Source organism: Chelonia mydas, chromosome 1 (assembly GCF_015237465.2).
Source record: "Chelonia mydas isolate rCheMyd1 chromosome 1, rCheMyd1.pri.v2, whole genome shotgun sequence".
Lineage (NCBI taxonomy): Eukaryota > Metazoa > Chordata > Testudines > Cheloniidae > Chelonia > Chelonia mydas.
Genome location: NC_057849.1, coordinates 310,205,962 through 310,227,150, shown reverse-complemented (window position 1 = coordinate 310,227,150; position 21,189 = coordinate 310,205,962). Strand labels below are relative to the sequence as shown.

The window sequence follows — 21,189 nt, the reverse complement described above, 5'->3', positions numbered from 1 at the left end:
GGTGGAAAGTTGACACTACATTTGACATGAATTTAGGGTGTGGGTGTGGCCTAAGGGAAACCTTGTCTTCATGGAAGACTGAAAGGAGGGTCAGCTAGAAGAGCCTGAAGTTCTGAAACTCGCCTTGAAGAAGAGGTTACCTCCAGAAATGCCATCTTCATAGACAATAAAGTTAGTGATGTTGTCACCAGAGGGTCCCAGAGGATTAAGGTCCCATGAAGGTACAGGGTCAGACACAAGCAGGCATACACTGACTAGACACTTGAGAAATCTTGAAACCAAAGGGTGAGAGAAAATAGAAAACCCATCAACTGGTGGGTGAACTGCAGTTATGGGAGCCAGGTGGACCCCCATGGAACTAAATGAAAGGCAGATGACTTCAGGAGTAATGGGTAGTCAGTAGAAGTCTAACTTCTGTGACAGGGAGATAATTAAGATTGCACTGTGGCACTCTGCACCTCATAGCAGCTCACTGAAACCTCCATATTCACTACTGTCATTTTGTATAAAGTAAGCCTTGTGAGGTATCATTTTAAAAGTCTTGATCTGTTGAACATCAATATCCTGTTGGATTGTATGTGCTATCACTGTATGTTAAGTTATGAAGTTTTGCTATGTGTGTGTGTTACTGAAATATGTTGTGAGGTTGGGAAAACCCAGCCTTTCAGGTACAACAATGGAGTAGCCAGATGGGCTGATGTTGGTAGGACGGAAACTGGAATCTGCCAAAGGGTTCAAGCAAGGCTTCATTAATAGGAAGGAGCTGCCAATGGTGTTGGCAGAGCCAGCGGTGCCAACATGGAAGGGTGAGGAGACAAAGACATCAATGCTGCCATGGATTATGCCGACAATGCCAATGGCAGTGCTGGGTGTTGCAACAGTGGACTGCACTGCAGGTCCTCTGCCGCTAGAAAGGCCTGCGGAGTCAAAGGTAAGTGCTCAGTGACAGTGCCATCAGTGCCCACTTTGTTGGATGCGGAAAAGACAGACATGGTAAAGATTAAGACACGAGTCTTGATGGCCCTGTGGAAGCCAGAGTCAATACTGCTGCATCAGACAGCGCCGGGGAAGGCCTATTCTTGTATTTAAGCTCTGACTCTACACCAGAGACTTACTTGAGGACTTTTTGTGAGGCAAGGACTGGGACTTTGAATGTCTATCAGAGTCGGAATGCCTGGAGCACTTCAGTGAGGATGGCATGGAGGACAAGGAATGGTGTTATCCCAGGATTTATGGTTTGGAGCTGGATGGGCATTCCTCGTCAATGCAGAATCTGATCTCTACTAGTCAAGGTCTGTTTCTGACACAGGACACACATACTCCTTCATCAAATGCACTTTGAGGTGAAAATCTCTCTTTTTTTTTCATTCCAGTGGGGAACGAGGTACACATAGGGTATTTGTCCCTCAAAGGCACCTGACCTCATCAAGGCAGATCAAGCAGCTTTCTGTGTCCATCCTAACAGGGTAATGGCCCTGCACGAGGCACATTGCTTGAAGCCTGGGGATTCCTTCATAATAAATCCACCAGGGCCCCAGTCTATAACTACACTAACTACACTATAAACTACTAATAAATTAACTGTATACATTATAAAGGAGTAATTTCGCAAAAGCTGACAAACCTAAGCAAAAGCTACAGGGAGCTGCAACTCTTGCCATGCGGGGTGAGAAGGAACTGAGAGGCAGTCTGTGGACATTGCTCTTTTACACCCTATGCTCAGTGAACAATGGCGCATGTACCACCTTGTGGTACTGCTGTCAACAGTCTCCGACTAGAGTGTTCTGGGCATACATACACCTGCAGCGGAATGTATAGGTACACAATCACTCAAAGGGAACTAGGGCTAAAGGTTAAAATTTTCAAATGTAGGTGTCTAAATTTAGGCACATATATTAAAGTGATCTGATTTTCAAAAGTTCTAAAGTAAATATTCAGAGCTACTATTAACTTGAAAGCTCTGTACCTCTGAAAATCAGACCAGTTATTTAGGTGCCTCAGTATGGATTTTAGCCACCATCTAATGGTGTGGATGACAGAACAGTTAAAGAACTGCCAATATTTTTTCTATATTAGTGTTTCTGCTTTTGCTAATCTGATGTAACTGTACTGGGGATAGCAATAGTCGGAATGTTTTTGGGGGAAAGCCTTATATAGTACAAATAACAACTAACTTTTATAAAGTGTTCTTTCTGTACAAATCTCAAAGCAATTTACAATACTGTGTTAAACACATTCAGAGATACACTAGCTAACGGGCAAGGACAGAACATTCATTTCCATTTTATTTATTTATATATTGATGGCTTTCTGTTATACTTTTAAAATGTCTAGCAGATGGCCACAGAGGTAAGATACAGTGGTCACCATTAAAAATAAATAAATAAAAATTTAGCAACATTATCTCATATTTGTATCTGAGATACCATATGTATTTTCTTTTCTAGATATAGGGAATATTTTGTGAATTCGATACCACTATATGTTAGCTGTTTTGTACGTTGACTTTTTAATGGTGATTGCTGAATGTAAGAACAATTCTAATGTGGATGAATTCTTCTTTGGTTGACTGTTGTCAACTTCATTGACTGGATGTCAGTTAACCAGTGAAGAACTCCAAAAGAAATTTTAGTCATAAAAGGCTTTTTGTAGGTGACGTCAGGAACAAACATATCAGTCAAAGAAGAACAAGGAAAAGATCAGACTTAGCCTGAAGATGCAATCCACTAAAATACCAAGGTTTGGGACCTCTCCTCACTTCTTATATTCCAGCATCGTTAAAAAGAAATTAACACTTGGCTAATCTAAAGATGTCCACCAAGTCAGCTTTTCCTTTCTCTTCTGATCTTACTCTCTCCAGTGGCTCTTTCTGAGCATTATTCCAGGCAAGAGCTAGAGAAACTTCCATTTAATCAATTTGAAGGCACGTGTGAGGGTCTAATTCAAGAATCTGGGTATACTGACCAATATAGGAAGACAATTGGGAAAATGATTTGCATATGTTTTTTTCTTCCAAGTTAGTTGTACAGCTTTCACCCATATAATTTTTATAACCTTCTATAACAAGCCAGCCTTTCCTCTGAATAGGGAAGCCTTCTACAGAGACAAAAGCAATGATCCAAAGAGATCCTACACATGGGCGGCATGTAATGGAGGCTGGGGGAAGCTAGGCCTTCCCAAACCTCACACCGCTGTGGGGACAGTGGCAGATTGCCACACGGCCCATCAAGCCCTGGCCAATTTGAGTCCCTGGAAAAATCTGGTGGCACCGCTTCCCACAGTTCCCATTGGCTGGGAACGCGAACCATAGCCACTAGGAGCTGCCGTACTTGCAAATGCTCAGGTAAACAAAGTGTCTCGCGGCCCACCAGGGGCTTACCCTGAACAAGCCGCGAACCAAAGTTTGGGAACCGCTGGACTAGATGATCATGATGGACCCTTCTGGCTTTAAACTCTCTAAGTCTATGAGAAAGACAAATACAGAGTTGGCTGATAATTTTTTCATAACTCACATTTATTGCCGATGGATTAAGGACAAGTTTGCATCCAAACCAAATTAAACACGTTGTTGTTACAGCAAATGTAGAAACAAATAGAATCTGGAAATTGGGTATCTGTAAAACAATTGCAAAAAGATTTTTTTTCAGATAACCAAAGAATAAAAGATTAATAATCAACTAAACTACAAGCACTTACCACATTAACTTTGTTTCTTGCTATAGCAAAACTCACAACTGCTGAAGGAATACACTAGAAAAAATAAATGAAACAAAAGATTAATAGAATTGCTTACAAAACAGCATAAATGTATGTTAATAAGAATAGTATACATGTTTCTTAGAGGATCTGGTACATATTGTAATAGTTTTTCTTTATCCATTTTGAATTGAAAAGTGAATGAATAATATGGAGAAAAAAGGAGAAATAAAACATAAACATATATTAAAATAATATGAAGGGTCAAACAAGCAAACAAAAGCTTGGAGATTCAAAGCAAAGGCTACCACACTTGTCTCAAACTCAACAATTAAGGGTTGTATTTTAATATTCCAAGGGATTCAGAGCAGTAATGAACTACAGTCTCTCACTGTTAAGTGTATGTTGCAATAGCTAGGCTTTCAATGAAAGAACAGCAGTCTTTCTGGAGAAATTTAATGTCTTTGTTAGTTTAAATTAATTCCAGCAGGCCTAAAGTTCTAAAGCAGACAAAAGAAACCCTGGACCCTTAGTGTTATTTTAAAGAGACAAAGCCAAAGTTGTTAGACCTAAAAATTGACCAGCTTTGATGATAGTTCAGTTTTGAAGGTCTTTGTAAAACTAATTTGTGGGATCATATTATGTCTTCAGAACTGTACTTGTGACCCCCATGACTTCACTGGGAGCTGTGTCTATGTGAGGGCAGAATGTGAGCCAGTTGTACTGGGGAAAAATAGTCTACATTCCATAAAGGAAAACTTTCCTGAAGGGATCTTATTAGCTCCCAAGTGTCACCCTTATGAGGTATTTATCTCATTGCAGGCTCCATTTCATTCCACACATTTAGGATGTTACTGCAGTGTTAGAAGATATTTATATGTGAAACAGAAAACTATGAAAATAAAGTTATAGAAAATGGTTTTTAGCCAAAAAAATTAATTCCACATCATCTGTGCTTCCTTCATTAATCATTAGAGCTAGGCAATTTTTTTCAGTAAATAGTAAATTTGCTGAAAAATGCATTGTGGAGGGCACAGAACCTATTTGCAAATTCAGGTAAAAAATAACCCTAAGAAAAAATATTTTGGAAATGTCAAAATGTTTCATTTCAACATTTGCAAAACAACCCATTTCTACACTTTGTTTTGAAAACATCTATTTTAATCAATATTTCATTAGAAAATGTCATTTCAAATTAACATTTCATTTCATAATGTCCTTTTGAATCACCATTTGAAACACTGTGGTCAACATGAATGACATTTTTTTGTTTTTCTTGTTTCAGTGAGAAAAAAAAATTCACTTTGGGTTGAAACTAAAATGCTTTTTTCCTACTTTTTTAGCTCAGCCACTGAACCAAAAAAAAAAACAATTATTTTTTTTAGCTCTGTTAATCATCTTCTGTGTCCAAGGGATATTTGGGGTGAAATCCCAGCCCCACTCAAGTCAATGGGAGTTTTACCATTGACTTCACTGGGGCCAGGGTTCACCCTTTGAGTCCCACATTTGTACAGTGTCAATGTGCCACTGAGAACAAGTATAACAGCAGGTTAGCATTTAGCTAACATGCTCGATAGTGTCTCTTCAGCACTTAATTTACAATTTTTAACATTAGCAAAAAAGGGGGGAACATTTTTAAAGGAAGAAAAATGATTAAATGAGTGAAAACAACAATCCTTTCCCCTCCCCCATGTTAACATTAACACAGGGCCTCATCCTGCTCCCACTGAAGTTAATGGGAGTTTTGCCATTGATTTCAATGGCAGCAGGATCATTCCCAATTTGTAACACGTTGGTAAAGACTTTATGCTCTCTTTCTGACCCATGAGTCTGGCCAAGTTGCACTTGATGCAAGTCGCAAAGGGAAGAGGCAAAGTGAACCTTAGAATATTTTTTGTTTTTCTCCTGTTGCACTCTGAGTCACAATCTCTTCCCTGAGGTGCTTCTGTGGTCATATAGCTACACTGTCCCTTACTCAGAATAAAATACCAGTCTTGCCCTAAATTAGAAAAAAGATTGATTGATACATATATCACCAAAATAACAATGGCACAGTAGAGTATTTCAATGTACGGAGGAATCAGAGCTAACTTCATCATACCCACAGAGATCTAAAATGGAGCTGATGAATGTGAGAGGAAAAATTGACCATGGTTGTGTATAGCTTAAAGTGATCTGTTCTGCCAATCTTATTCTTTAAATCTCAAACTGGTGTCTGTTGCAAAATTTTGATAGATGAAAAAAATTACCACCAGCAGTGGAACAATATCATAAAATTCTATCTTTGTTGTTCAATTGTTAGAGTGTCAAATTATTACAGATTTTACTAATAAAGTAATAATATTTACAGAACACCTTTCATTCCGTTAACACTTAGATACCTTGGTAATGTGCACCTTATAAAACCTGAGACAGAGAGAGAGAGAGCGAATGAAACCCATCCATCATAATAGCATCTACCCACCAGATACAAATATAGGGTGAGGGACCACAAGGGAATCTTAACTGAAATTTCCTCCCTAGAGGTTTCTCTGCAGCAGGAGACAATTTATAATATAAAAAATATACATGGGCATCACTGCATCCACACTGAAAAACAACCACTTTTGGTGAGAAACAAGGCAGCTATTTAACAAGCATGATATTACTAACAATTCTTTGTGAAAACCCTTTAGCTTTAATGTACAGCCAAACCCTACATAAGGAACATTTATTGTGTGCATGGGAGAGGAGGTATAATGTTGGATAAAATGATGACATGGGTGGAGAAAGTTTGAGCATGAAGAAGACAGACAGATTAAAAGGAAATTAAGTTCACATAATTATTTATTATAGTGTGCATTCTCAGAGAGCCACAGCAATTAATTAAGAATGCTTACTGAACCTGCTGCACAACGTAAATAATCCATTTCAGATGGAAAAACATTTCCCAGATACAGTGAAAATCCAGAAGTAACAAGAAGGCAAGTCTGCAAAGCAAAAATATGGTATAAATTAATGTCAAAAATGTATAAAAAGAGCAAATGGACAGACGAAAACCAGTAGTCCTTTCAAATTAAAGTACTTTTGAACTTTTAATAACACAGTCTTTGTTCAATTGATAATGAAACAATACATCAAAAGATGTACAGGTCAAAAGAACATGTTTTGCTGGCTGTTAAGACAATATTGGATTGTACAAGCACATCTGAGCTAAGTATTGTGTGACGACTTGGCAAATACATAAAGAAATGCTTAGAAGGTAGTCACATCATAATTGAATTTTGGGCTGAAATAGCTTGATGATAAAAATGAACCTTTTAGGACCAAAATATCAAAGGGCTCTCAACTAAACCTCTAAATTTATGCTCACAAAATTGTATATGAATGCTTTTTGGAATACAGTTTTGAACAACCAGGTTTTTACATTGTTCCAAACCTCGTATGTGCAATTCAAGAATTCCGTGTGCTGAGGTTTGGGTTACAAAAAAATTTACCTGTACAAAGCTGACCAATCATAAATGTAGAGTCTGATTTTCAGTTTTGGCTTTTCCTGTTATATTTATACTAAGGCCCTCACAAATTCGTAATTGATTTAGGAGTGTGTGAACTATTATAACCACTTCTGGAGAATTACAGTCTCACTTTATACTCAATTTTACAGGGCAGAATCCAGAATACTATTTATATGCACATATGGAAGTATTAATTGTTATACTCAATCTGGCCCTCACTCTATATGCAGAATTAAAATCAGTATGAGTTTTTGTATACACTGATGAAAGGACTGGTTTCTTACCTTTCTCTACCATACTGCTGTGTTTTTCTTGCTGGCAGTTTACCCTGTGAATCTGATGTATCTCAGTGACCCCCACCTAAATACCCTTTTAAATCATCTGGGGATTTGTGTTTTGTTTTTAAGAAATAGATATTTATTTTATTACCCTTATTTGTTTTACTGAATTCACAGACTGTGGATCTAATCCGGGTCCACTTGAAGTCAACAGTAAAACAATAATTTTTATTTAGGTGGGAATGAACTCAGACCTTAGAAGATTAATGGGCCTAATAGATTCAGAACATAGGAACAACAATACATGTATGTCCCATTATTGCCTTCTTGATTTATTTCCATGTAGGGGAGTGCACATTCTATGGGTAACAACTTGCAGCATTTCTTTATAATTCCTCTTATGGTGAGGGAGCAAAATTACCTGCTCTTCCCCAGAGGAAGAGATTGCGGCTTCCACTCCCTAAAACTGCAGATACACCAAGATCCAAGCAAATAATGCAGATATTATCATGCTTCTACTGTTTTAAACCACTATACCACCCAATTATTCTTATATTTTATGTATACTATATCTTGGAGGTGCTTTCATGTGCTGCATTTTAGTGTGATACTTACATATCTTCCCACTCTGAGCAGAGAGCCAGTTTGTCAGATGGCCAATGAAAGGGAGATATCAGTGTGCCCTGGGAAGTGAACTGGCCCATCCCATGAAGAACACATAAGACTGACTGGCCTAAACAGGGCCTCAGACTGAGCCCACATTGAGAGACAAGCATCCACATCACATTCCCTTGTTGGCCCACTTTGGGTTTCATCATGGTAGTCTGAGCTATTATCTGCTGAAGTACACCCTTAAAAGAAATGGCTTAATGGATGCAGATAGAAATGATGGTTAATTGAAGATGATGATTGAGGGAAGGCAAGAGGAGGCTGAAGGAAAAGTCAGGACTTGACAATGTAAGCTGGACTGGAGAACTGTGGGTGAGGAAAGTGGCCATCGGAAGCATGTGACTACGAGAACCAAGCAGAGGAAAAGACCAGCAAGTGAAGGAGAAATAGAGCTCAAGAGAAAATATGCTGAGCTGGAAAATGAAGGAGGAGCACAGAAGGCAGTAACTGAAGGTGGGAGGGCAAGGTGATAGAAATGGAGGCTCAGATGACATTCAATGGTATTCTTCCTCTCCCTAGAGGAGGAGAATGAAGGTGAGACAAGAATATGATGATTAACTGATGGCTCAGACAGTGGTGCTATAAGTAGGGCTTTAGGATGTTAGACCACTGGGAGGCATCCACAGACAGAGGACTGTTCTCATGGGATGGACTCCACCTGAACAGGGAGGGAAATAGACTTTTGGGGTGGAGGTTGGCACAACTGATAAAAGAGCTTTAAACTAGGAATCTGGGGAAGATGGTTGGGAGATGCTCTTGTAATTTCCACACCTGATTCTAATATTGACCAGGACGAAAATCAAGAAAGAGAGAATACAGCAATGGAGAAAAGAACAGCAATGGGCAGGAGAATGGACAGAAAGAGGAAAGAGAGTGTCAATACCAATGAAGCTACCAGTCAGGTAGGTGATACTGGCAGGAGAATGACTGTACCTAGTTGGTGAGGAATCTCAGTAAAGCCAAGCGGAAACAACTAAGATGTTTGTATACAATGCAAGGAGCCTGAATAACAAAATGGAGGAACTAGAACTACTGGTTCAGGAAGTGAAACCAAATATTACAGGGATAAAAAACCATGGTGGAATTGTAGTTATGACTGGAGTACAGGTATTGAAGAGTATGTGCTGTTTGGGAAAGACAGAAACAAAGGTAAAGATGGTGGAGTAGCATTGTATATTAATGATGAGGTAGACTCTAAAGCAATTAGAAGTGATGGAATGGATAAAACAGAGTCTGTTTGAGTCAAAATCACTTTCAGAGAGAAAGCTACCAGAGGCTCCCCTGGGATAGTGCTTGGGGTGTGCTATAGACTCCCAGGATCCGATATGGACAGAGACCTCTTTAATGTTTTAAGGAAATAAATACTATCGGGAATTGTGTGATTATGGGAGACTTTAACTTCTCAGATATAGATTGGAGGACAGGTGCTACTAATAATAGTAAGGCCCAGATTTTCCTGGATATGATAGCTGACAGATTTCTCCACCAAATAGTCACCAAACCAAGAGGTGATGCCATTTTAGATTTGGTATTGATGAACAGTGAGGACCTCATAGAAGAACCGGTTGTAGGGGACAGCCTTGGTTTGAGTGATCATGAGCTAATTCAGTTTAAACTAAATGGAAGGATAAACAAAACTAAATCTGTAACTAGATCCTTGATTTCAAAAGGGCAAACTTTAAAAAAATAAGGGAATTAGTTAGGGAAGTGGACTGCATTGAAGAACTCAAGGATCTGAAGGTGAACGAGGCTTGGAATTACTTTAAGTCAAAGTTGCAGAAATTATCAGAAGCCTGAATCCCTAGCAATGGGGAAAATATTCATAGGGAAGGGTTGCAGACAAAACTGGATGAGCAAGCATCTCAAACAGGTTATTAAGAGAAAGCACAAAGCTTACATGGAATGGAAGATGGGATGGATCAGCAAGGAAAACTACCTCTTAGAGATCAGAAAGTGTGGGGGGAAGTGAGAACTGCCAAAAGCCAAGCAGAGTTGGACCTTGCAAAGGAAATTAAAACCAACAGTAAAAGATTCTATAGCCACATCAATAAAAAGAAAACAAGGAAAGAAGAGGTACCGCTAAGCACCGAGGATGGGGTGGAGATTAAAGATAATCTAGGCATGGCCCAACAGCGAAACAAATACTTTGCCTGAGTTTTTAATAAGGCTAATAAAGATCTTAGTGGTAGTGGCACTAGGGTGGCTAAAGGAAATGAGGACATGGAAGTAGAAATTACAACATCCAAGGTGGAAGTCAAACTCAAACAGCTTAATGGGACCAAAGTGGGGGGCCTGGATAATCTCCATCCAAGAATATTAAAGAAACTGGCACATAAAATTGCAAGCCCAATAGCAAGGATTTTTAATGAATCCACAAACTTAGGGGTCATACCCTTTGACTGGAGAATTGCTAATACAGTTCCTATTTTTAAGAAAGGGGGAAAAAGGTGATCCAGGAAACGACAGGCCTGTTAGTGTGACTTCAATTGTATGCAAGATCTTGGAACAAATTTTGAAAGTAGTTATGGACATAGAGGTAAATGGTGACTGGGATAAAATACAACATAGTTTTACAAAAGGTAGATCATGCCAGACCAACCTGATTTTTTAGACAAAGGAAATACAATCAGTACCTGGATTTCAGTAAGGCATTTGACACAGTTCCACATGGGAAATTATTAGTTAAATTGGAGAAGATGGGGATTAACATGAGAACTGAAAGGTGGATAAGGAAATGTTTAAAAGGGAGACTACAATGGGCCATATTGAAAGGCGAACTGTCAGGCTGGGGGAGGTTACGAGACGAGTTTCACAGGGATTGGTTCTGAGACCTATCTATTTAACATTTTTATTAATTACCTTGGCGCAAAAAGTGGGAGTATGCTAATCAAATTAGCAGATGACACAAAGTTTGGAGGTATTGCCAAACCAGAAGACTATCTAGACATCTAGAATATCTAGAAGAATACCAAGACTAGAATATCATACAAAAAGTTCTGGATGACCTGGAAAACTGGAGCAATAGAAATGGGATGAAATTTAATAGTGCAAAAGTACAAGGTCATGGACTGAGAGACTAACAACAAGAATTTTTGCTATAAACTGGGGATTTAGTTGGAAGCAACAGAGGAAGAGAAAAATCTGGATGTATGAGTTGATCACAGAATGACTACGAGCCACCAACGTGATGCAGCCATGAAAAAGGCTAATGCAATCCTTTGATGCATCAGGTGAGGTTTTTAGTTAGTACCATTATACAAGACTCTGATGCAACCTCATCTGAAATACTGTGTGCAATTCTGGTCTCCCATATTTAAGAAAGATGAATTCAAACTGAAATAGGTGCAGAGAAGGGCTATTAGGATGATCAGAGGAATGGAAAACCTACCTTATGAGAGGAGACTCAAAGAGCTTGGCTTGTTTAGCCTAACCAGAAGAAGGCTGTGAGGAGATGATTGCTCTTTATAAATACATCAGAAGGATAAATACATGGGAGGGAAAGGCATTATTTAAGTTAAGCATCATTGTGGACACAAGAACAAATGGATATAAACTGGCCATCAACAAGTTTAGGCTTGAAATTAGATGAAGGTTTCTGACTATCAAAGGAGTGAAGTTCTGGAACAGCCTTCCAAGGAGAACAGTTGGGGCAAAAAACCTAATTGGCTTCAAGACTGAGCTTGATATGTTTATGGAGGGAATGTTATGATGAGGCTGCTCACAATGGTATGCAGTTGATCTGCGAATGCTAGTATCAAATATCTCCAATGGCTGGTGATGGGACACTAGATGGGGGATGATTCTGAGTTACTAGAGAATTATTTCCCATGTGTCTGGCTGTTGGGTCTTGCCAAAATGCTCAAGGTCCAACTGACCCCCATATTTGAGGTTGGGAAGGAATTTTCCCCCAAGTGAGATTTTCAGAGACCCTGGGGCTTTTCACCTTCCTCTGCAGCGTGGGGGATGGGTCACTTGCAGGTTTAAACGAGAGTAAATGGTGGATTCTCTGTAATTTGAAGTCTTTAAATCATGATTTGAGGAATTCAGTAACAGAGCCAGAGGTTAGGAGTCTATTACAGGACTGGGTGGGCAAGGTTCTGTGGCCTGCAATGTGCAGGAAGTCAGAATAGATCATGATGGTTCCTTCTGGCCTTAAAGTCTTTGAGTGACAAGCATCCACATTACATTCCCTTGTTGACCCACTTTGGATTTCATCATGGATACGGTAGTCTGAGCCATTATCCACTGAAGTTCACCCATAAAAAAGAAATGGTATAATACCATTTTCCTGCCTCCTTTCTCTGGCAGTTCTTCTGTGAATTGGCACAACTTATTCAACTTCTCCAGCAGTCTGGTTGTTCCTTTGTTAACCAAAGCAATTTGTTAACAAGGATCTTCAAAAGAGCAGCGGAAGCAGATGGCAGGAAACAAAACAATTTCCATTTTAGTAAACACAAGTGGGGGGAGAAAGAGAATGGAGCCTCCTTCACCACCAGACTCCATGTTGCCTTCCTCACTGTCTGGATAAACTTTGGTTTGAGGGGTAACCTTCAGAAGAATCCTCTTCAAAGGTTAACTAGACTATTAAAGAAAGGGGCAGAAAACCCCAAGTTGTCCCTTTCACTTAAGAAGACAAAGGCACCAACACCTTTGGGCCTCTGGAGAGATCCTGACCATGGAAAGGATCAGTCACCATCTTGCTGGGAGACTGTAGGTAAGAAAGGCCATTTTAAAGAAAGACTTGAACCAAAACTTGTCAGATTAAGTTTTAAACTTTTATATCTGTGTTTTCACTTGTATTTGCTTATAACCATTTCTAACTTTAGCTCTTACACTTGAATTCACTTAAAATCCTGTCTTCTCTCATTAAGAAACTTGTTTTATTTTTAATCTAAACCAATCCAGTAGTGTGTTTAAACCGAATGGTTTGGTAACTCCAGTTAAAGTAACAAACTCTTGAATACTGTCTCCTTATAGGAGCAACAAACTGTAATATCTGAACTGTCCAAGAAAGGGCTTGACAGTGAATAACACACAGTTTGGGAAAAATCCAGGATGGGCAGTGTGTTGGGGTAACCTTTCAAGGAGTAACTAAGATTGGTGGAAGCCAAAGTGGGGCTGTAGATGAGATGCTGGGTTCAAAGCACTGAACCAGGACTGTCTAGCACACAGAAACTCAGAGTGTGACCTATATGCTGGAAGGCTGGTTGTGAGTGGCACAGTTTGGGAGCCACAACAGCAAAGCATCATGAAGCACCCAAGTTTACAGGGCAGGCAGTGACACAACCCCTCACTGGTCTGGACTGCACCCCAGAATGAGACAGCAAATTCTTTTCTTTCTGTGAATGCTTGAAAGCACACTGAAAAAATCCATATAAAAAAACCCAGCTCTTCTTTTGCCCCTTCTCATTATGTAATCAGGTATTTCAAGTAAATTCAAGCTGTTTAAGCAAATTAATTTGTCGGAAAGAGAAAAAAGGTCAGGGACCTGAGTGAAAATGAGACTTTGTTTTTATTCACTGTGCAAATAAATAAATGTCCTAAAATGAAAATAATCACCTTTTCAGTCATTGCAAAGTGATTCCACAAAACACAGAGGCCACCAGCAAGAAAAAACACCAGGAATATAGGTTCTAATAGTTATCATGTCTGTTCTTTTAGTCATTACTGGTCAGAATGTCAAGGACCCATACAATACTCCTTCAAAATCATATCCTTCCATGGTTCTATCCATGAAAGTTCAATTAAGTTGACATGAGATTTGCATAAACCACACACAAGGCAGGATATGACTCTCATTACTGAAAGTTTTTAGGAAAAGATCTTTCCATTCTCTAATATAAAGAGAAAGTGACAATTAAATGTTGTATACATATTTTAAAAACAAAAAATATTGTTATAGCAAGCAAAGTACTAACATAATGGTTAGAAATATACTGTAAGTTTGAAACATTTGATCTGCCTGGGTAGTATTAAAATACGTTTAATTTCTTTTACAGTGAATATGTCCTGATATTTGCCACTAAGATTTATTTTCTCAGATTATGATGTTTGGACACTACAGGTCAAATTCAGCCTTGATATAAAACCACTGCCTTGAACAGATTTACAAAAGTGATGTATTTAGCTAGAAAATCTATTTGTAGTTGCTAAATATGTTTCTGTTTGAACATCAAATTTTAATATTTATACATTTTCATCTCCTGAACACCATCACCATCAGTGAAGAGATTAATTTCATTAACTTTCCCAAAAGGAAAAACTTCACAGTTATCAAGACTTTCCTTGCAGTATGAAGTGCAATAGTATGTTTAAAATACTTACCCCCATCAACAAAGAAAAGATCCATGTTCTATAACTAAAGCAAGGATGAAATCTCTTTGATATCTGAAGGTCACTAGATTTGATATCTGGTACATAATTTCCATTCTCTTGCTTTCCACGCTCCAAAGTTGGCATCCTGTCATAATTAAATTCTTCTCTGTAACCTTCTTCCCTGGTCATAACGCTTTATAGAGGTAAATTTTTTAAAAACCATGAAAATGCAAACTAAAAGCAGATACCAAAAAGTATGGTCTTGTTTTTCTACATCCTTAGGCACATGAGCACTAAAACCACTCTTCGTCTAGTTAGAATTTAATAAATAAAATAATAAACTACTACTACTACTAATAATAATTAATGCTTAGCAGTTTACATTTTCAAAGTACTGTACAAACATTAATTAATTAAGCTCTATACAAGTAGAGAATTTCCTATATCCGTAGTTAACAATACTGTATTGTAGTGTAAATAAAAGTGTGTATGTCTAAAACACTTTTTTGTTTACACTGTAGTTAATTTTATAAAATCGGATTTAAGAAAGATCTTTAGAAGAAGATTTAGAGCAAAAGAAAATTAGCATTTAATGATTTAAGTGTAAACTTTGTAGATATATCTAAAACTAAAATATTTTTTTCTTTTAAACATTACTAAGAGACTGTGAAGATTTTCTAAACATGTTTATTTCCTAATTTTCATTTGGCTTTAGGCATCAACCTCAGAGATCTAAAAATTATATTTAGACTTTAAAATGATTCTGATGGACTCATTTATTCAGAATACTTCAGTTATAATGTATTTTATTGCTTTTTAAAAATGGTATCTAGTAACAATCATTAGGTTTTGTTCACTTCTCTCTTTTCCAATCCATTCAGATGCCTTCAGTAATAGACAGATTATTATAATTTATTGTACAGTTTTCAACAGTTAAAAACCTGCATGCTTACCTTAAATTGAAAAGTTAGTTGTCAGTTTAAAATAGTTTTGTGAGTAGAATTATCTGTACACTTTGTGATATTCTCACTGCTTAGTGATTCATTCTACCGTTGAAAAGTTTGCTCTTCCACTTTGGCTTTCAACAACATCTATTCATACGGAACAAAAGCACAGCAAAAACTGCAGTTAAGCCAGGGAACAGGGTAATGCCTCCTGAATTTTAATGAAGAGAATACACTAGAAGATGACTGTACTATATTCTCATAAGCCTGATTCCAAATCAGACCCATAGGTACGCAAACATTTAAACTTTATGTTTTTCTAAATGAGTGTGCTACATTATAACAGACATTTAAATGAAGTATGTATAATAAATTTAACAAAGTTATATATGTTACCATATCTAATAATAATGTTTTGCATGGAAGTTCTTTCCAAATAATTTAGTTCTTATTTCACAGGAGAGAGAACACTTGAAAGTATAATGTTTTCTTAAAAAAAGTTTTCAGAGAAAAAGTTTCTGCACTTCAGGGAGTTTAAACCTCAGTTTGCCTCTTTCCAATTAAATTTTTGTGAATATGTTTTGATGACTAAATCCTGGTTTTCTCAGAATGTTCAGATAAACTTTGCACATTTGACTCATATTGGCACTGAGCCTTACAGAACACAGTTTTGGTCAAACAATACAATTAAAATTCTAGCAGGCAACAGTAACATGCAATAGTCATGGTCCAACTAAATCCCTTCTTTCTGCTGATTAGGAAATGAAAAAATACAGGAATGCATCTACCCTGAAGATATTGGCATCATGACAACTTCAGCAATTACTGGGTCTTTTGTACACACTTAAAACTCCACTGTAACCAATAAACAGTTCAAACTGCAGTATATTGAAAAACCAGCACCTTTGAGAGTATGCTTCAAGAACTTCAGAAAAGCCATCACTTTTCAATACGTACTAATATTTAACAGTAAAATCTTCAACAAAAAAGTTGAATATCTGCCACTATTACAAAAAAAATCAAATAATTACAATTTGACAATTGTTTTGAACAGACTAAAGACTTAGCAATTCATCATGTATCATTAATGACTGCAGTTTATGTTGAAGCTTAGCACAAATTGGCCCTAAATAATTAATCCTATGTTCCTCTTTGTTCATAGAAGAACACTATGCAAATATTTCTACCATCTGTGTCTTTCTCCAATGATAAAATAGATAATAATTGCACAGTGTGATCCTCAATAAAATATTATGGGACTGACAGGTTGCTTCCATTAGTAAGAGAAACTGATAATGAAATTGCGTATTTCTTTGATGTAATCTTGCTTATTTATAAAGACTGTACGAAGTCCTCTTTCCCTGAATAAATCAGAAATCAAACAACAGGATACTGGTTTCATTCGTCACAATTCCAAACTTCTTTCAGTCAGCACTTTACCTACAAGTTCTCTCTCTTAGCTTTTATGAAAGGGTTATGTTACCAGGGCTTCTCTGGCTCTCCATGAGGCTGCTTTTCTCCATCTCTATATCCTTCTGAATGTTTTTACCTCATCTCTCTCTCACAGGGACACATGCTACTCTTCCAAACCAATGCCTCAGCTCCTGTGTTTGCTCTGTCAGTCTCCAGGGAAGCCCCTCGGGCCACATGGTTCAGCTTCTACTCAGGCTTTGCTGGTGTTTTGATTGGTTTCAGCTATTGTTTCAGCTGCCTGGTTCCATAAAGGTGCTTGGTGCTTGATTGTTTCTTACATTTATCCTGAATGAAGGGAGGCTTAAATGAGGTTTTGCCCTATCCCCTACCATAACAATAGTAATCATATTCCAAGATCTTTTTTGCACCTGCCATTCTCCACATAATTTATACTCTGATGGGGATAAAATAGGACATGCATAATTCTCCCTCTCTTTTTTGTGTGTATAAGTCATACAAGCATTTGGTCTATCTAATGTATGCATTGTACATTTTGTGTTGTCAAAAATACAAATTAATTCTTATTTTATGGCCCTAACAAGTATATTTATAATACTAATAATGATCAAAGGCATCTAGATGAAATTCTGACCTTTTTTACAGCCAAAACATCTTGCAGTAAAACTCTGAGGACAGAGGGCCTGAGAAATTCCATTAAATTCTCTACCTCAGGAGAAAAGATCTTAGGGCTGCAGAAGAAGAAAGGATCCATGGAGAAAGGAAGCTGAAATCTTATGAAGCATCTGCCTCTTCAGTCCTCTTAACTCTGAGTGTGCAGGTTCTTAACACTCCTCCTCCCTGCTGGAGGAATTGAGACAGAATGCAGTGGAAGTTAATTCTATTTCTAATAAGCTTTCCTCAACTGCAATCTCTTAACTTGCATCCAGAGACCCAGTTCAGATCTCCAGACTCTTTGTTGTGACTCCAATGTAAGCTTTTCTGAATTAATGTTTTTTGATATTCAAAACTATCTACGGTCCAATATCAATTTTAACTAATGTAAAGCCTTAGATCAGTTTACGCTGTTTAAGATTATCTAAATGTACAGGTTACTGCAAAATGCATTCAGAAAAATACCTATATGAATCTCTTGGGATCCAGAGAAGCTGTGAGTCAAACCCCGCAACTCCTGCTTTTTCTTGCTTTGCAGTGAAGTATTTGCCCTGGAAAAAACTCTATAAGGGCACCCATATGGTTTTTCTTCTTCACTGTGCCAGTCATGTTCCTCTCTATGGGAAGCAATCTAGGATCTTCTATTTACTTAATATTTGTATATGTGCAAAAGTGTATTAATTTCCTTTTTGATATGCATTCATGCTTGCCAGATGATCATTTATACTAATATATTTCTTTATTGTATATGGATATTGGCCTTCTTTTACTACACATAAATAATGAGAATAAATATATTTTGTTTACTTTCTTAATAAGTGATAATATTGTATACAGTTTAAGTATATCAAGTGGTCTAAATCTAATTTCTATTCTTTCTCTCTTGGCAGGAATAAAGTGGAACTGTTTTAATGTTATGAAACACTTAATAAAAGGTTTCAAAGACAACTGCTGTTGTCAATTCATCTTGTATCATACACACCCTTTTCAACAATAAACATCACTGCAGCAGTATTTAATGAAGATATGCAGTTCTGCCAAACTTCTCGGTACCACCTACTGTGGAAAGTCTTTTGTTTTAGTTCCTATGTTGCAATTCACCATGGTGTTAAAACAATATAGAGTTCACTGACTCAGCGTAAGAAATATTTGAAGAACACTACTCAATCTCAGTTAAAAAAGAATGACTGGGAAAAATGCATAATAGAAACTCAAGATACTGAACTAAAAGAACTGATAAAAATATGGTAAGCAGATTCACTAAAATTACTTTTCCCTGGAGTCATTGCAGCTCCTATTTTAGATTACATGAACTGAAAGAAAAACAATGAAGGAAAAATACATATTTTTCCTCCTAAATCTGATTAAGAATACTTGGTCTAAAATTTAATTATGCCAAGTTTCAAAACAAGCAAAAGCAATAATTCTGATAAAATCCTGTAAAATGTAGATGACATGAGAATAAATAATCTATATAATAACATGCTACATTTCTATGCCTGTCTATCTTCCCTCAAGGTGTTTATGTACCACTTCTAGTGGATGTAATGACAGACATGCTCAAATGGGCAGGTATATACATCACCCTCAAATGGGCAGGTATATGAACTGGCAGATAAGGGTGCAAACATCCTAGGCACAGTATAGGGTTGCTAGGCATCCAGTTTTTGATTGGAACTCCTGGTTGAAAAGGGACCCTGGTGGCTCCAGTCAGACCACTAAAAGTCCAGTCATCGGCATAGTGGGTCAAAAGCAGGCTCCCTGCCTGCTCTGGTTTTGAGTGGCTCCCGGAAGCATCTGGCATGTCCAGCTCATCTGGCTCCTAGGCGCAGGGGCAGCCAGTGGGGCTCCGCGTGCTGCCCCTGCCCCAAGCATCCGGCTCTGCAGCACCGCAAACCCCTCTTCCCCACCCCAGAGTTCACAACCCCTGTCGGAGCCTTCACTCCCTCTCGCATCCCAACCCCCTGCCCCCAACCTGAGCCTCCTTCTGCACCCAAACTCCCTCCCAGAGCCCGCATCCTGCACCCCCTCCCCCAGGCCAGAGCCCCTTCTGCACCCTGAACCCCTCATTTCTGGCCCCACCCCAGAGCCCACACCCTCAGCTGGAGCCCTCACCCCCTCCCACAGACCAACCCCATGCCCCAGCGGGGTGAAAGTGAGAATGGGGGAGACCGAGTGAGAGAGGGAGGTGGAATGCGGGGGGGGGAGGGGAGGGGGCTCTGAGAAGGGGCAGGGCTTCAGGGAAGGGGCGGGACAGGGGACGGGGCATGGGTGTTTGGTTTTGTGCGATTAGAAAGCTGGCACCCCTCGCACAGTACAAAATTATGGAAAGACAGTATTAGGAGCACACCAATGGGAGGATACAAGGGTATCTTTAGCTCTGTGAAAAGAAAAGGGGTACTAGTGGCACCTTAGAGACTAACCAATTTATTTGAGCATAAGCTTTCGTGAGCTTCAGCTCACTTCATCGGAATGCATCCGATGAAGTGAGCTGTAGCTCACGAAAGCTTATGCTCAAATAAATTGGTTAGTCTCTAAGGTGCCACTAGTACTCCTTTTCTTTTTGCGAATACAGACTAACACGGCTGCTATTCTGAAATCTGTCATTTAGCTCTGTGGTTTCTCCAGCATAAGTTCACGCCTGTGATGGAAGGAGACAGGGTTTGGGTCCATCTCCAGTGACCAAGGCACTGGATGTAGTGCTACTCGGCATCCCTCCACCGCATCCTTGACAGCTAGCCAGACCAGCATCTTGTAAATTGTGGCCTCCCCTTCCATGTGCGTCATCGGCCCTGCACCAGCCAAGGTTCCTGCGACTAGGCCTTCTTATCACTAGAATCTGGAGTTCCTGGCTCATGCCTGCGAATAACAACGGTCCTTCTGGGTCAAGAGTATAGAGATGCTGCCTGGTAACACCCACAGGCTTCCTGCCCCTGTGTGCATCACCCCATGGCTGTGAGCAGGCACCCCCAGGCAGGTCAGGAAGTGGGGCACCCCCGGGGGAAATGCCACGATGGCTTGTTCAGAGGTGGTGGTTCCCCAGGGCATGTGAAGGAGGCTCGCCCCGAAGGGAGAAAGATCCACCCCCAACCTTCAGAGAAGGGGGCGGAGCTTGGCTGGCTAACACAGCAGGGAACAACCCTCCTGCCCGGCGCTCCGCGTGCGAGGGGCGGGGCTCCCCTACATGTAACCTCGGGACCTGCACCCCTGCCGCTTCTACCACGGCCTCGGGCTGGGACAAGACGGCCGTTGTTAGACCCGAGGCACGCGGAGGCCGCTACTGCGCCTGCGCAAGGTGAGGCTCTCCGCCCCCTCTTTCCCCCCGCAACGGACGGCCGCAGCGCCCGCGTGGGGGAGGGAGGCATGCTGTGCCGTCACGTGACTCCGGAGAGCGGTGACTGAAGCCGGGAGTAGAGCGGGTGTGGGGCGTGAAGCTTCCATCGACGTTTCCAGGCTCCTGCCTAGCTTCGGGAGGCCGCAGGTGGCGCGGGCGGGCGGGCTCGCGCCCCGGTCAGGGCTGGGGATGCTTCAGCTCCTGTCCAGAGCCCTGGCCTACTTCTGGAGACGGGCAGAAGGGGAGGGACCCGGAGAGAAGCGGCCGGCGGCCACAGGTATCGCTCCGTGACTCGCCGCAGCCGGGAGTCCAGCGGGCCCTAGCGCAGGCCTGTGAGCCCAGCTCCTCGCGGCGCGATGCTCCAGCCCCAGCCG

General features: G+C 39.8%; 2 protein-coding genes across 13 annotated transcripts in view; one reads left to right on the top strand and one right to left on the bottom strand.

Moving 5' to 3' along the window:
- The window catches only part of MLC1 (modulator of VRAC current 1), a 36,950-nt gene extending 19,893 nt beyond the window's left edge, over positions 1-17,057 (bottom strand). For 2 of the 7 annotated variants that reach the window (XM_027819246.3, XM_037889045.2), the window contains exons 1-6: positions 16,880-17,019; positions 15,406-15,543; positions 14,462-14,645; positions 6,576-6,665; positions 3,697-3,750; positions 3,513-3,614 (exon numbers count right to left, since the gene is read on the bottom strand). In XM_027819246.3, the coding sequence (XP_027675047.1) occupies positions 3,513-3,614; positions 3,697-3,750; positions 6,576-6,665; positions 14,462-14,641 (426 nt within the window). In that variant the 5' untranslated portion in view covers positions 14,642-14,645; positions 15,406-15,543; positions 16,880-17,019. Of the gene's footprint in view, positions 1-3,512; positions 3,615-3,696; positions 3,751-6,575; positions 6,666-14,461; positions 14,646-15,405; positions 15,608-16,836 lie in introns of all 7 variants that reach the window. The other 5 variants (XM_037889044.2, XM_007056866.4, XM_043550784.1 and 2 more) reach the window with 5 other exon arrangements.
- Positions 17,058-20,649: 3,592 nt separating this feature from the next.
- MOV10L1 (Mov10 like RISC complex RNA helicase 1) overlaps positions 20,650-21,189 on the top strand; it is an 84,761-nt gene continuing 84,221 nt past the window's right edge. For 3 of the 6 annotated variants that reach the window (XM_043550755.1, XM_043550738.1, XM_043550740.1), the window contains exon 1: positions 20,814-21,092. In XM_043550755.1, the coding sequence (XP_043406690.1) occupies positions 21,005-21,092 (88 nt within the window). In that variant the 5' untranslated portion in view covers positions 20,814-21,004. Of the gene's footprint in view, positions 21,093-21,189 lie in introns of all 6 variants that reach the window. The other 3 variants (XM_043550753.1, XM_037889043.2, XM_043550747.1) reach the window with 3 other exon arrangements.